Source organism: Serinus canaria, chromosome 8 (genome assembly GCF_022539315.1).
Source record: "Serinus canaria isolate serCan28SL12 chromosome 8, serCan2020, whole genome shotgun sequence".
NCBI classification, from domain to species: Eukaryota; Metazoa; Chordata; class Aves; order Passeriformes; family Fringillidae; genus Serinus; species Serinus canaria.
Genome location: NC_066322.1, coordinates 21,985,813 through 21,999,494, shown reverse-complemented (window position 1 = coordinate 21,999,494; position 13,682 = coordinate 21,985,813). Strand labels below are relative to the sequence as shown.

Here is a 13,682-nt window from a genome sequence, read left to right as displayed (position 1 = left end):
ATGAAATCACACAAATAAGGAAGACCATTAAGTAAAATGGATTTGTAAAAGTCAAACAGATGGGGACAGCACTGAACACCTGGGCTGCAGCTGAACACAGGAAAAATTATTCATTATTTCAAGTGAATGCTTGGGGCACCTCTGTAAGGTGCCCAAGTGTTATTATCTTGTGTCCTTCACTAGGAAGTGGACAGAGAGAGAGAGAGAGAAAGTGACCAGTCTACCCCAGGATGCTTTAAACACTAAATCTACTAAAGCATTATTGGTAGAACCTGCTGCTAAGCAATAATCTCCAAACCAGTGAAGTTCTCTAGATGGAGTAGGCAGGAAAGCTAAACTTCCCTTCAGTATCAGCTACCCATTCTGCCTTGGAGGAGCACTCAGGCTGCTCAGACTGCAATTGCCTTGGACCCAGAGACCTGAAACAACTTCACTTCCAGAAAATTTGGAGCCAAAGATTCCTAGCTTCTGATCATTTCTCTCCATCCTCTCCAAAAACTACTGATGAAGGAGGAAGCAGAACTATTCTTCAGGAGAAAACACTAGTGTATGAAACTTCTGCCAAAATATATATAACTTACCTGATTTTCTGATTACCTTGCTAATGCATATGAGTTTGGGAATATTTTAAGGAAGGATGCAAGTATCAATCAGAAGAGTTACTCAGAGCCATACAAAAAAGCATTTTGGAAATCACTGATCACAGTTTTAGTTGAATTGAATGGCCTATTTGTGGTGTGAAAAATACAGATAGCCAGCAAGCAAAGTGTCAAGTCTGTGAGACTTCAGAGTGGAACTTTGACAGAGGATGAACAATCCTGAACACTGCAACATGACCAGAGCAGGTACTTAAACAAAATGGGCCATCACTGGCTTGAGGTAGTTACCACTGGTGGAGCCAGCTCCTTCCAATATCTGAAAATAAATAAAAGCAGAGCAGGCTTGAATCTGTAATAGTCCCACGGGGCAGGGAGTTGACCCTCAGGAACAGAGGAGTGAGAACTGCACTCCAGGGTATTTGCCTGAGAGGAGTCCTGCCTGGCCATCCTGGGAAAGAGCATCTGTCCTGGTGCTCTTAATAAAGAACAACAGGCAGTTGATGTGGAAATGTGAGTTTAGTGCAAGTACAGACTGGGTACTTGGAGTAGGCACATATGAGGGATTTATTACCAGTGTAAATGCAGTATTGCAGTTTAAACAACAGAGAGTGCCATACTTCTCTCCAAAAATTATGTCATACAGCAAAAATGTCTGATGGCAGCAGCTCCATGAAAGATCACCTGTCAGGCCCAGGTTCTCTTGCTCAGGGCTTCCTGCATTCCTGCCCCAGCAACTGCCCAGACACCCAGCAAGGCAGAGCCTGGGGGCACACCCTGGGCCAGACCTCAGCAGTGCCACTGGCAGGGGCAGGGTTGGAGCTGGGCAGGGCTGTGCTGCCCTGGTGTGACTGACGGGAGGAGCTTGGGCAGGGGGAAGAGATTAAATTCAATCACTGCTTCCACCATGGGTTGCCTGACTGGTCATGGGTTAATTGTGTTTCTATTTCATGCCTCAGTTGCCCTCTCTGACCAAAGGCTGCCTTAAAGGCAGATATTCTACAGACTGAAAACTACTGAATGAGAAATAAAGCACCAGGAGGTGCTGAGATGGAGGAGCCACTCAGGCTCCCTGTTTGACAGCAGCCACTCACATCTGAGACAGGAGGAATCCAGAAATGTCTTACACCTGCTTGCAGAGGTGGCCTGACTCCATGCCCTGTAGAAAATGCTACTGTCAGCCTGTACTGAGGAGACCTGAGTTAATCATCTGAGTTCAACAGGCCTGGCCAGAAACAGGGTGAGGGGGCCTCAGAGGCAGCAGGTCTTGCCTTGGGGAACCAGAGGTAAATTCAGTGAGCTGAGTCAGCAGATTTATGTCCTGTTTCCAAGAAGTATGATCTTCAAGAAAATCTGAAAGTGCAGGAATTCTTCTTTAAGAAAGGACATTGATGGGGTTGCCATTCCTTTCCAGCATACCAGGGTAAAAGTGTCTAATCTGTAGCACAATGTATTTTCTGTTAGTTATCTTTAGGTGGCAGCAAGGTAAAAGCGTGGAGTAGAAAGTTAAAAGACATTTCTACTGCATTTTCAGAGACCTTTCTCTCATGTGCTGTGCTGGCTATAACACAGAAAGAGACTTTCTAAGACATTTGCATCTTCAGCAGATACCAAAAAGGCAATTATCAGAGTTGGCTTCATCCAGTTCACATTCAGATGCAAACCTGCTGAATGCCAGCAACACCAATGATATTAATACACTGATACAATGATAGCTCCCATATTAGGTGGGCAGTCCTTGATCCAAGAATCCCTCAGGACAGTGGTGAGATTCATAGGTAGACACACACTCACACAATTCTATGAACAAGACAACACTTAAAAAAAAGATGAAAACTAACTCTGCTAAGAAACAAAAGGTCTAAATCAAGTCTGAGTAATTATTAACATTGCAGTTTTTAGATTTTTTTTTTAGTTAAACTTTACCTACATGCGCCTCTTGCAAAGTCTCTCCTGCAGCTAAACCATAATGATCTTTGTTGTCTCAAATCAGCTTTCTACTAGGAAAAAAAAACCACAGCCAGTGGGATGAAAACACACTGAAAGTTTTTATCAAGGAATATAATTAGCAAAGTAACATGACAGTGTCACGTAGCATGCTAAGGCAAATATTATGTAGCCAGTGAAGGTCTATCTTATACTATTAATATTTACAGTTGGAAGCAGGAGATGGCTGCAATCGAAGTGCTGCTCCCAGCAAAGGCTCGCTGCTGACTCGATACCTTGCTGTCTGACAGTGTGAAACAGTCACAGTGCTCCTTACTTCAGCACCACTTGACAGCATCCTATTAATGCTAGGTAGCAACACATGGCTGGTTTGCAGGAGCTCAGCACCAGGAATGGAGAAGAATTTCATGGAATAGTTTTGAGATTGCTGCCTTCGCTTATTAGCAGAGAAGCAGGGATGGAAGGTGTCTGGAGTCACAAAATTGGGCAGGAATTGTAACAGCCTGTGCTATGCCATACCCACCTGTTTATTGTGCAGCACTGGACTGAGCAGTTTCTCATTCCCACAGAAAGTGGGGAGAGGCAGGGCTCTCAGTTTCAGCACTGAGCTTCAGCAAGAGAACCAGCACCTGGGGGAAGAGGACCAGAGGCTGCTCCCCGTGGTCACAGGCAGGGACCTCAGCCCACAGGAGATGGCTGCTCCCTTTGTGATCCTGGGCTTGGATGGGCCCTTGGGGCTGTTCTCTTCTCTGAACACCTACCACTAACATCACTGATTAAGAAAGACATCTTTTACCTCAACTGCCATGTGCTGAAAAGTGGAGTTCTGAGCAATTCCACGTTGTGCACAAGTCAGGTTGTGCAAACCCATTACAGTTAATTGAGAGTGCTAATTCCTAATACAGGCAAATCCTATCTGGTGAAAACCATGTGCAAGGAAACACATTAGTGAGGAGAAGCAACGAGCAGGTATTCACTAAGACAGTACTTCCACATTGCAAATACCTCAGTAAAATCTCTCTGGCCTTTTTTTTCCCCCGTACAGAAGAGATTGGAATCTAGAATGACAGATAAAACATACATGGGAAAAACCAGAAAGGCAGAGGTTTACTCTAGGAATGGTTTAGGTGCTTCCTTGACTTAGCTGTTGATAACCTACATTACCCTTCCCTGCCCCATTCTCTTCTCCAAATTCTGTCATTACCATCAGCCCCATCTTGAGTGTCACAACATCGTCCTGCACATGCTGCTCTGACCAACACCTGTGAAACCAATGAAGAAAACAGTTTGGAAATCCATTCTTCTTTCTCATAATTTTAACTATTTCACTCCGGCTTCTGAACCTCTCTCCATCTCTTTTCCTTGGAAACTGTCCCGCCCTCATCTCCAGCACTGTAGTATCTTTTCTTATTGTTCTCCTGTTTGGGGGTTTAACCTCCTGACCCCTTCACACCCAGTTCTCTCTCCCATGACAGCAGACTTCCTCAAAAGGCCTGTGTGTTCTTCCAAATTCCTCTTCAGGTGCCACTTCTACTGTGGCAGCCACAGGGATGCAGTGAACTCAACCTGGCCACATAGAGGGAAAAACAGAAAGCCAGTGTTTTCAGTGATAGTCCTGAGTTTAAATATCTCCCATTTCTTCCTGCAAGATGCTTGCCTGATGAGGCTTTTATCCACCACCAAGATGTACTCACACAGAATCTGCTGTCTCAGAGCTGCAAAGCAGTTATCCCCTGTGAAGAAACACCACCTGATACACTGTGCTGGCAGCCACACACAAAAATAATTCTGTATGATGCCCCAGAGCATTTCCCAAACTGGAAAAGGATGTTGCACCCCAGAGACTGGCACCTTTACTAAAACATTTGTCTAGTCTGTGATATAGCAGCTATGGGACAAACTCCTCCTCAGCATGGTTTGCCTGGATTTGCACCAGCTATAGATTTTTCCCTCTAATCCTTTCAGATTGCAGCAGATGGTGAAGTTCCTACACCAGAGGCTGTCGATAGAATTTTAAAAGGCATCTCATAACAACACATTGGAGCTGCACATTTAATCTGTGCTGCACCACTCAGATGATCTTAAAAAGAGCTGGAACACTTACAAAATTAGCACTGGCAGTTGCTGCAGGAGCACTATCAAGGAGCCTTCTCAAAGCCCCCAGCTCAATGAGAGCTGCCCTCCCAAGCTGCCACCCAAATCACTGCTCTCTGTGCAACCAACACTCTGCTGCCTAAAAGGCATTCAGCAATCTGGGAGATACTGATCCAGCAAAACAGCTGATGCAGATTTTAAGGGGCTGCTTATATACTTCTGGCTCTTTTGGGTGCATGGCTGAGCTCATGCACAGTGTGGTGGCCAAAGCCAGGACTTTTGCTCCTTCTGCCTGAGACAGACCATCCCAGATGTACTAAACTCCTCTGCTGCCATGTCTGGACTGCTTGCATTAAACAGTTCATACAAACCAGATATCGACATTACAAGTAGTTAAAGAAATTATAGTTACTGTAGGCAGCCTGTTCTTTAAAGGTTAATTTCTAAAAGTGACCCTTCCAAGCTGGAAAAGCCCTGTGGCTAAAAGGCTGATACTGCCAATATTGCCATGTATTGCTGCATGTACCAGCACTGAGGAGGGGGCACATTGCTCTGATTTAAACACAGCACTGTGTAAAGTGATCTGGGAATGGTCCTGCAGCCCAGTGTGGGGAGGAGGAGGTCTGGGTAAGCTGGTCTGACTGGGAGATCAGGACTAATGTGAACAACACCCTCGTTCCACTGAAGTCTGCTTTACAATTTAGCTGCCACGCTTCAGAGAGCTGCGTCTCCAATCTCCAATTTCTTGCTCCACTATAATTAGAACAAACCTCCTCATTAACTTCTGTGGTGTCACAACAGTGCAACTTCACGTGCCAGGAGGGAGGCTGTCAGAATTTCTTAATGAGGTGCTTTCTCTGCAAACCCAGCTAAATCCTAGACTTCAATCATCTCCATCTTCTTCATTTTCTCCCAGACTGCCACAGACAGAATTCTTCCTTCATAGTAAAGAGTGCATTTTTCTGATCTATAGCTGGTCAAGCCAGATGACCAATTTATCATTATAGCAACTAACATGAATTCTCTCTGTGCTTTTTCCTTGATTTCAAGAACTGTCAGAAAACTGAAAGTTGGCATTTTTCAGGAAGGAATCAATTAAAACTGTCAGGTGTCAGCTAAGACAAACTATTCAAACTACATTATATAAAATCATATACTATAAAGAGGTTGTGGTGAACATAATTTCTTCAGAGACATTTCAAGAAAATATTCAGGCAATAACACCCACAAGAAAACAAAAAAGGAATCTAAAAAATTACTTAAAATCTTTCTCCACCAAGATGAACTGCCTAAATACTGTGGATATTCTGCACACATCAGAATCAGTCCCCTAAGTTTTTTCTTCAGCAATGTCCACAGGGGCAGGAACAGGACTCAGAGTCTCATTCAGGCCCTCCAGGCAGTGGGTTTGTATTTCCCTGCAGCTATCAGGAAGATAACTCAGGGGCTGATGGCAGAAACAGCAACAGCAATGCTGGGATTTCAATATGATCTACAGCTCTTGATATTATTCAGAGATATTTTCAGAGGGAGGTGAGGGACAACAGGACAGCCTCCTCCCAGGAAACATGGGGCCAGCAGGAGCAGTTCCTAAAATGCAGAGGAGAAGGCAGTGATGCTACCTCGGGGTGCTGCCCTGCATACAGAAGGCACCAAGGCCAGTTTGAGGCACCTCCCAGGCCCCTCTGGGCTGGCTGCCTGCAGGGGAAGCAGCCACACCTCAGGCCACTGAGATCTTCTTCAGGTGCTCAAGGCTCCACAGCTGAATCCGGTCCTACAAACTGTCCTCTTCTTACTCATAAAGGATGCAAAACTAGAGAAAAGCCCTGCAATGGTCTTCCTAGGTCTGTTTTAAACTCTTGCCTTCTGCTTCTCAATCTGAGAGAATTCAAACACTTTTCTGACCATGTAATCCTGAAACTTGTTAGGCACCAGGTTCATGGTACAGCAAATACTGCACCTTTCAGGAATCACTTCAGGGGACAAGAGGAATGTCTTACAATGCAACTGCCACTTTTGAAGCCCTGAAGATGAACTGAAGAGTTCTGAGGTGTGCAGAAGGAAAAGGAGTGTGTGGTCTCACTGATGATAAACAGTGGGAAATCAGCTAAAGTGCACTAAGTGCTGCTTCCCTTGTTGCCACAGGTACCAAAGAGCAAGGAGTAAACTATTCAAGGACCTGAAAAACAACTGTTTCTAGATACATTCAAAGATCAGTGCCCACATGGACAACAGCATGAAGCAGGAAACCAGGATAAACCTTTAAAGGATACAGCAGTTAAAGAAAATAGGTGATGTTTATAACATCTTAAAAATAGTTTGCCTTTTTCAGTGGCTGTGCAGTGTTTGGCTTGACATGAATCTGTGCTCCTTGAATGAGTCCCAAACAATGATTATTATTATTATTACTACTACTTGAACTCAACAGCCCAACAGCTCTTGGAAGATGGTGGCTGGTGTTTAGCACAAAGAGAGCAGCTACATTTTGCAGGTGATGTGAGGGAGAGCAATAGGCCACAGTTTGCTAGGTGAAAAAAGAAAATCACAGAAAAAGGGATTTCCTGTGCCTTCATTTAATGTACTTTTATTAGAAAAGTCAATCTATAGATTTATGGCCACTTTATTGATGTTGAAAATAAACTGTAGCCTCACAGGCTGGGGTTATCAATGTACTCCATGATAACAGATATTGTGTGCCTGACTGGATTTCTCCTTGAACTACACTAATTCTTATTTGAATTCAGCCTGTAGGAGAAAGAAGTTCCACTAAGATGGCTGTGAATCCTCTGTGAAATGAACTCAGCATATCTATGGGCCTTTTAATCAAGTAAATGGCTTTTCTCTGGCTGCTCACTGTTATCCCTACATGCCCCCAACCCTTTCAAAGTAACTCTGCCATGGATTAGGAGTACTCAAGCCAGTTGTTACCACAGCAAATGGCTGTGATTTGGAGGCAGTAAATCTGGGCAGCAGGGATCAGATGTTCTTAGTGGGAATGAGCTGATAACCTTGTGAGTGGTGTCAGGACTCAGGATCTGAGACTTGCCCAGCAAAAGCTCCAGTGCACATGAGCAGCTGCAGAAATCCCAAAAGCCCCACAAGTGGCAGGGAAGGGAAGTCTCTGGGGTTTGTCAGTCCCTGTGTTTTAAAGCCTGCCTTGATGTCTCTGTCTGGAGATGCATCCAGAACCAGGCACGTTCTGAGCAATGCTGAAATGAAGTTGGGTTAATCCTACATGCCCAGGCACAGAGCAGGCAGCTCCTGCCTCCAGAGCACGTCACACAGCCCACAGACCCCTCCAGGGAACACCTCCCCACCCAGCAGCACCCCAAGGAAGCACTCACTGCCCCTTTCCCACCTGCTGCCTTTCCCTGCCAGCACCACAGCTGCATCCTCCTTCTCTGTCCTGGTCTGGCTCAGCCCTGGTGGCCACAAGGCAGGATGAGCTCAGCTCAGCAGTGCTGATGTGACACTCACAGGAGGAGCAGGCCCTGTGCCCTTGGCTGGGCTCCCTTGTGTGCTCCACTTGCCTTTGGCACTTGGCACACGTGGAATGGTCATTACAGCAAATCCCTGATGCTCCCTCTATAAAATAACCATTTGGGATATGGCTTGCTTAAAGGTAAGCAAGCATACACTGGGTTGATAAATGCCTCTAAACTCTGGCTTCTGAACTGGGCCCTTATTCAAAAAGTGGATCAAGGAACCAGAGCAGAACAATAAATCTATTTCCATAACCAAATGAAAAGCAAAATCCAGAGCTATAGTGAAATGTCACTCTATTCAACGACTTGTTTTATGCAATCTAAATGTTAAAAAATATTAATTTAAATTTAATAATTAAAATAACCCTAGAAAAAATAATCAATTTTTATGTGAAACTACTAGTGAAAATCCAAAATATTTGATTTTAGAAAAAGACAAAGATTTTTTACCTGCATTTTCTCCTGTCTTTGCAGATGAAGCCATCCACTACATGAAAACTAAATTCAACCATGTTTTTTCTTTATTTCTTTTAAATTTTTGCCAAAACAAACTCATCAGCTGACATCCAAAGGTATATAAATAGAACATCCTAAAAAAATAATAACTTAGTGAGAAGCAGATAGGCTTTCCTCATTTTGTTGGTATCATCTTGCCATCAACATCCATTACCACCAAGGATGCAGCTTTTACTGGCAGCTCCTCTGTATTAGGGGCTCTTAAAACTGTTCTGTCACCAAATACCTTCTAAACAGGCTCATAAGATAATTCAGCTTGGAAGAGCCCTCAGGAGGCCTTTCAGTCCAGCCTCAAACTGTAATGAGAATCTCTAAGGTGTTGCTCAGCCAGTTAATTAACCCTCCTTCATTTACCTTGCATATATTTAGTCATTCAGTGCTGACGTTACATTCAGAAATAGCTGATCACAATGTGTTATTTGATAGCAAGAATTCTTTCTGACAGACTAACAAAGGTTTTCAACAAAGAAATTCAGCAACTTGTTTCTTTTCACAAGCTCCCAGGTGTCCTGTGGTGGTTTTTTTGTTGTGGCAAGACCAAATGAAGTTTGCCTTGCTCTGTCCATTCCTTTCCAGAGCTTTCCTCCTCTGCCTTTGAAGCTCTGGGCCAAAGAGCACCTCTTGCTGGGCACTCTGTAACAGCCTTGTGACAAGGACACCAAAACCTGTCTATTGCCATCTCTGAGCACTCAGCTCAGCAGCCAGGGCTACACCAGTTAACGTGGGGAAGGGAATGCTGGTATGAAGCTGAAAAGTGATATTAGAGTGTGGCCAAGCCCCTTAGGATGCCCCAGACCCACAGCCAGGGGATGTGGGACATGGATGGAGCACTGAGGTGAGCAGCTACACAGGAGAGCAGCCCCAGAGGTTCACAGCTCAGCCCCATCCATGGTGGAAGCCCCAGCAAGGACTGCTCAGAAAAGCCTGAAGCATGTGGGGCCTTTCCTTTCCAACTGCATTTTTAGTGACCACTCCCTTCTATTATGCAAAGTACAAGTATGGTCAGTGATGGAAAACCTCTCTTCCACTCTTTCAGCAGCACTAATGTTACTAAAAATGCTGCTCAACCCTTTTATTTTTGGAAGCACTGGTTACAATTATTTCAGTCTGTCATCATCACCGACCACGCAGTGAACAGACTCTGAGATGACAGGGGACAGAGCTTTTCAGATATTTTTTTCCAGATCAGCCAGCTGATTTTCCAAATTAATTTAACAATTCAGCCATTAATTACTAAAGAAGCAGTTGATTTTGATGGGACCAGACTGCAGAGCCTTCTGGCAACTCTTGTTACCAGTTCAGTGCAACTGCTAAGGGGGTACCTCGCATTGGAAACTTCAGCAGGGAGCTGTGGGGTGATAAACCAGGGGAGAGAGAGCACTGGAACATCAGGGGGTTTTGATCAATAGAATTCACCTTAAAAGATGAAGTAAAGGCCTTTTTTTCACATTTAGAAATTAGAAGCAATATAGGCATAAACTTAGCTTATGTATCTTACCATGGTAAACCCCAGCTCTCCAGATACTGATCAGTGGGGTAACTTCTTTTACATATTGGGCTCAGGATGGGTAAGGTTTCTCTAATAAGTAACTATTGCAAAATTTTAAAAATGCCTGTTATGATGATTTTAATTTGAGAGTGACATTTAGATGTGTGACTCCATTTTAGCAAGTTACAAGCTTTTTCTTCGCCCCAATTCTTTGCAAAAAGTTCTTCTTTAAGAAATCAATTTAATTTGAAGGTTATCGTAAATGAAAAGATACAGAGAGACATGCTTGCAACAGGAATGGAAAGAGTAGGGACTGGAAAAGTGGAGACTTAATTCAAAAATTTCATGTATCAGAGGTGAGGCCATGCCATCCATTTGCCTATGGCAGTGAATTTCTCTTGCAAATGGCCTGTTCAACCCCAGGATCAGAGTTAAACTGGACTATCTTAGTCCTTATTTTCCCAGAGCAGGCAATGAAAATAAAAGAGAGCTTCTGAGAACAAAAATTCCATTAAAAATTTGCTGCCTCTCTGAGACTAGAGGAACAAGGGTCATATAGTCCAACAGAGTACAGAGCAAAACTAGAATCTCAAATATGCCTATAACACCATCCTAAGATGAAATAACCTTCCCAATTCAATACAATTTAATAGACCATCATGCTTTATGCCACCTTGTTTTAGAGTAGTAGCCATTTGGTCTGACACCTGCATTATATTATTCCTATTGGGAAAAATGTATTTAAAATCCCAGGGACCATATATTTAGCCATCAAGGACAGAGGAAAATATCCTAGTCAATCATTTATCCCCTGGAGAGAACCCCTGAGCCAAACTTGCTTTTACTGTTATAGCAGGACCTTTTCCATCAGTGTGGAATTGGAGAGAGGAGGAAAAGAGGCAGGACTGGTTTAATGTTTTCCCTCTGGCATTGCTGCTCCCTGGCATAGGCACGAGTCCAGGGATGCACACACAGAGCATCCACTTGCAGGGCATCCGTGGCTGAGTGCAAAATCACCCTTGTGCTCTGCACTGGGACTGCCCTTCCTTAGAAATGACGAGTAAGCAGGTCACTAAAACATCCTGAACATGGAGCAGCTGACTGGGAAACAGGCTGTGACCTGCTGTTTTCTGCTTCTAAATATTTGGGGATTTGAAAGTTCAGCCTCGAGTGCGCATTCATCTCTGGCAGTTCAGCTGTCACTTGTAATACAAATCAGAAGAGGATGGATGGCACAATCTGCCCAGGAGTTCAATTCCTGCTAGGGTCATTCTGTCCACAGTGACCACTTTTCCACACTAACCACATCACTTCATTGCTCTCCTCACCAGAAGCATTTTTTACACATGAAAGTGCATACATAGATGTGTACAAAACATTCCTCTACCAAATATAAAATTTCTCTGGTCTGAAGCTTTCCAGCTGACAGATTGGTTTATGTGCATTCTGCCTTCTGACATTATTACATTTCCCACTGCTACATGAAAACTGAAAAATACCCAAAAAATCACAGCATCCTTACATTAATCCTATACTGTACTACTTGTGTTTCTGTAGATGAACCTATGAAGTCTGTATGTGGAAGAGCTGCATGAATATTTTAAAACTTACTTGTGAAAATATAATGATTATGCACTATTGTGCAGCCTCTAAATGCTTATTTCATGCAAAAATGCTGGTAGAAAAGTTTACAAATAGGAGTCTGTAGAAATACAACTATACATTTACTATATTTACCGTAAGTGAAATTTCTATATATGTAAGTATATAGATATAAAAAAATATTTATATAAATTTAATTCCTCCAGCAAGAAATGTAACTCAGTATATGTTCAAATTAGCTCATAGGAATAATAGGAATAGTGAATTTTTAGGAAATATGAAGGAAATACAGGAATATAGGAAATATAATAGTATAGGAAATTTCTAGGAATAATGAAGTTTTATGAAGTGCTTAAATAATTTCTGAATTACTACTGTAGCCCACGGACATATTAACTTGCAGGTTATTTTCAAGGTAAGGAAGCTGTCAAAAGAAATGGGTCCTTACAGGAAATTCATTTGCCTTGAACACTAAACATCCAGTCACTCTCTGAGGAGTCCAAAGGATGAAATGGAGGGGTTAGTGTAGCTAACGTGTCCATCCCCTGCAGTAAATGGTGCTTCAGCACTGACTCACCCCTGTGAAGCCCTGCTGACAGAGTGGATTCTGTTCTCCTTCTGGGGCAGCCCAGCTGTGTCCCAGTGCTCCCCTGGTGCAGTTACATTGCAGTGCTTTCCATCCTTGCAGCTGGCAGGGGACCTGCTCTCCGGCGTGTTCGCGGCCATCGGCTCGGTGACGCTGGCGCTGCTGGTGCTGCTGTCGCTGGCCATGGCGGTGTCGGCCGTCATGGCCACCAAGCGCGCCACGCAGGGCACCTACAGTCCCAGCCGCCAGGAGAAGGACGGCTCCCGCCTGGAGATGTGGGACATGCTGCAGCCACCGCCCATGGAGAGACTCATCTAGAAGAAAGCAAAGCCGCTCCTGCACCCTCAGATGGGGCTGCAAGGGGACTCTGTACATATGGTAGACACAGCCATCTTCCTTCTGATAAGTATGGCAATGATTTTGCACTGCTTTCCTTTTGAGTTCAGTAGTGAACCAATGACATTTATCATTGCTTTGGACCATCCAAGGACAATTTCTACTTGCACTGGACACTCCAGCCTTGATAATCGACAGTAGGTATTATGGACAGTAATGGCTCCTGGGATAAATGTAACTGCCTGTCCTGAGCACCACACAGGAACCAGCTTCTCCTCTGCACTCTCCTTTGGCTGTCTAGCAATCACTGCTGCAGAAGATGATGGAGACAAATCAACTAAGCCTGTACAATAAAGACATTGTAATTCTCTCATCAAGGGTTTAGTACCAGAGATGTGTCTCAGTGCATCTTCTTTCATCTGTTAATCAGGGATTAAAAGGAAGCTGTGTGAAAACTCTCCAAAATAAATGTTTCAAATTTGTTTTTCTTCCTTCTGGTTCTTTCATTTTACTTGCTTCCTCTCCACCTTCTACTAAAATGAAGGTGAAATGAATTTCAGTTTCCACAAAAGCATACATACTTCTCTTAGGATAAAGAGGCTTAAAATACCCAGTGGGCACAACCTGACCGGTTAGGAGATATGAAATTTAAATATCCTAAACAAATTGTGTGCATCCACACTACTGCCTTTTTTCTATTACAATATTACCCAAAGGTCCCTTGTAGAAAATTATTGCTTCTCACATTGCCAATGTACATTGGCTGCCTAAAAGCATGCTCAGAAATGTTTCCTAAAGATCATGGAAAATACCAGGGAAGAGGCAAAAGTGGCCTACAGGTCAAACATTGGCTTGAAAATAACTAGGACAAACTTGGTCCTTCTAGAATTCAGAGTTCTCATAAGCTCATGGGTAAATAAATTTTTATGCCTCAATTTTCCTCTTTTAAAACAGGAATAATCTTATTTAATTACCTCATAAACCTCAGCAGCAAAAGAGTTGCTTTGTGGAAAAAGAAACAACTGCATGAA

At 43.5% G+C, this 13,682-nt stretch overlaps 1 protein-coding gene across 1 annotated transcript in view; it reads left to right on the top strand.

Moving 5' to 3' along the window:
• Positions 1 to 13,215, top strand: part of CRB1 (crumbs cell polarity complex component 1) — a 95,416-nt gene extending 82,201 nt beyond the window's left edge. Inside the window, exon 13 of the mRNA XM_050977774.1 lies at positions 12,418 to 13,215. Coding sequence (XP_050833731.1) covers positions 12,418 to 12,633 — 216 coding nt within the window. The 3' untranslated portion in view covers positions 12,634 to 13,215. The remainder of the gene's footprint in view (positions 1 to 12,417) is intronic.
• Positions 13,216 to 13,682: the final 467 nt, after the last annotated feature.